This window comes from Diadema setosum, chromosome 12 (genome assembly GCF_964275005.1).
Source record: "Diadema setosum chromosome 12, eeDiaSeto1, whole genome shotgun sequence".
Taxonomy (NCBI): domain Eukaryota; kingdom Metazoa; phylum Echinodermata; class Echinoidea; order Diadematoida; family Diadematidae; genus Diadema; species Diadema setosum.
The window spans coordinates 13,317,062-13,319,682 of NC_092696.1; the positions used below are offsets into that span (position 1 = coordinate 13,317,062).

At 39.3% G+C, this 2,621-nt stretch overlaps 1 protein-coding gene across 1 annotated transcript; it reads left to right on the forward strand.

Moving 5' to 3' along the window:
* The first annotated feature begins 1,122 nt into the window (after positions 1–1,122).
* Positions 1,123–2,386, forward strand: LOC140235729 (uncharacterized). The gene is made up of 3 exons (XM_072315741.1): positions 1,123–1,201; positions 1,510–1,833; positions 2,070–2,386. The coding sequence occupies exons 1-3, from the start codon at positions 1,138–1,140 to the stop codon at positions 2,384–2,386; spliced, it is 705 nt and encodes a 234-aa protein (XP_072171842.1). The 5' UTR covers positions 1,123–1,137.
* Positions 2,387–2,621: the final 235 nt, after the last annotated feature.

Below are 2,621 nucleotides of genomic sequence, written 5' to 3' on the forward strand. Positions count from 1 at the left end.
TCAAAATCATTGTTGCATGCATATCTTCTTAATAGGGCAGACCCTGAGCCAATCAGAGTGGTTTTTTTTTCAAAATTAGCAATTATTTGCAATTGATTGCAACTTTCTTGCAACACCCCATAAATCAGTGAAACGGAATGTGACTTATCACTATGTGAAGTCATGCCGTATAAATATATATATTCATTTTAAAAGAAAGGCCTGCATAACCTCCTAAGCACATACAAACGCACACACACATGTACGTGTCGATGATAGTTCGATGATGTTTGCTACTTAGAATATTACTAAGGCCTTAATTTACCTTACATTTACACTTACTTTCATTTTAATTATTCCTCCTCTTAAATTCATTGTAGTGAATAAATATCCAAATGTTGTCAAAATAATATTATATTAATGTCTCAATTCCGTCCTTAAGTAAACTCTTTAAAAATAATTAAGTAGGCTTATCTGGCTAAGGGTACAATCGAAATGAATCGTTTAAAAAGGATATCATCACTTCGATTTCATTTTAGCCTCTTTCCAAGATACAGTTGTCTGTTCCTCATGCATTCTTTCTTACTTCCGTAAAGGAAAATTCCGGTACCTATCGAAGGCCTATCGCATGACAGCGTTCATCGAGGTGTCCGATATACTAGTATCGAGATTTCAAGCACGGTGTCATGTTAACATACGAGAGGGTATAACTGGCGGTCATTCGTCGAGTTGATCAGTCAGAAGCGTGAAATCCTCCTGCAGAACGTCTGCGCGTATTTCCCCGTCCACCATTGGGTTGCTTCTTCATGTGGTGAGATATTTTCATATGTATCCGTATATCTATGCTTGGTGAAGATGGAAAGAAAGGTATGCCTTCGACGTCTTGAGAGAGGGAGTAGTAATATTTTCCGTCCGTTGGTTCGTTTAATCTAAGAAAAAGCAACGTTATTAAGCTCATTGGATTCGAAAACGCCTTTTCCCCTCAGCTTTAAAACCAAAGTCGCTTCTTCGATTATAGTATTCGTAAAAAGATGTCTGCTTAAAAATTTTAACTGCTAACCCATCATCAGTTTCTGGAATATCATGTCTTCTTTGTGGTCTGCAGGTGATCTTTCCTTGGTTGAGGACTGAACTGCATCTTTGGTATTTCTCGACAAAATGGAAATCAAATTTATTTGTTGTGTCTTCTTGGTCATGCTGGTAGCAGCACCAAGCATTACAGGTGAGATGCATTATGCGTATTCGGCGATTTTTTTTTTCTTTTAAATGATACATCCCACGGAAATCAGCCTCGTCACGTCTTGTGTAGCCTTATGTAGATCTCATGGCTATTGTATTATGACTACGCTGCTGTGCTACTTTGTGCATCACATTTTCAATTGTTTATATTCGACGTCAAAGAAGAGGAAGAGTTGAACGAGTTGTTAATACCGGTTCATTGATAATAACACCTCATATCGAACCTTATGATCTACTAGATAGATTTCCAACACGATATAATATCGCAAATGGGATATTAACATTTTGCAGGTGCGACGGTTCACCTCAGTTCGCCAAACATCACGTACGGGGAAGGCCAGACGGCTTACTTGAGATGCAGCGTGACAGGAGTATCGAATCCTTCTTTCAAATGGTATCACTGGGGCTATCCCCGATATCCACAATACCATGTATTCAGCGGCGGCAGCAAACGGTACACCTCTGCCCATTTTTACTGGGATAGATACAACGTAAGAGAGAGCAGCTCCGATGGATACTCCGTTCTCAGCATTACAGATCTCCAGATGTACAATGCTGGTATCTACACCTGCCTTGTTGGAAATCAACATGCAGACATCACATTGAAAGTTGAACGTAAGGCTGATATGAAGGTTGAATACTCCTATCTTTTTCAATCATCTTGGCAAGAACTTTGTATAACGTGTTCCTTTTATAGACACTTCACTATATCTCGAATTTGATTTATGTGATAATCTATTATTTCACTCCGTTCTGTGTGATGCTGAATGCTTCATATCATAATTGAAAAACAGCTAAAAAAAAAACCGATACTGTCCTTTCATTGCTCATACTTCTTCTTTTTTTTCCAGGGAACTCGAATATGACGCTCACCGTGCCAAGTAGAGTCCCAGCCAATCAGCCAATCACAGTTCGCTGCTCCACCATGGCTGCAATTCCAGTCGAAACATTATCCTGGTATCTCGACGGCGCGCGGGTCAATAAAGACGTGACGTCACAGAGTTACATCACTCGCTTCAAGAAGGATTATTGTATAGACTGTGCGCTTACTCCCGATAAACTGTTCCGATTTCCGGGAAAACGAAACCTTGAAAACTTCCAGATACCAATAATGCATCTTGAAAAGTTTAGCAAAGTACTACCCATACGAAGCACAGGACATATGTAGAACTGAAAGAAATGTCGGGATAAATTTCGTCATCTTGCTCCCTCCAATTCTGTTCAGCACATTTCTTGGACCGTTGCCATGTTCCTACTTTTCACAGGAACCGATGATGCCATGAAAATGCCAATCAACATTACATGAAATTCAAGCTGACTCAGCATGATTCATATTAGATTCTTTCTCTCTGTCTCGACGGGTAAACAACAACAAAAACAAAAACAACAACAACAACAAAATA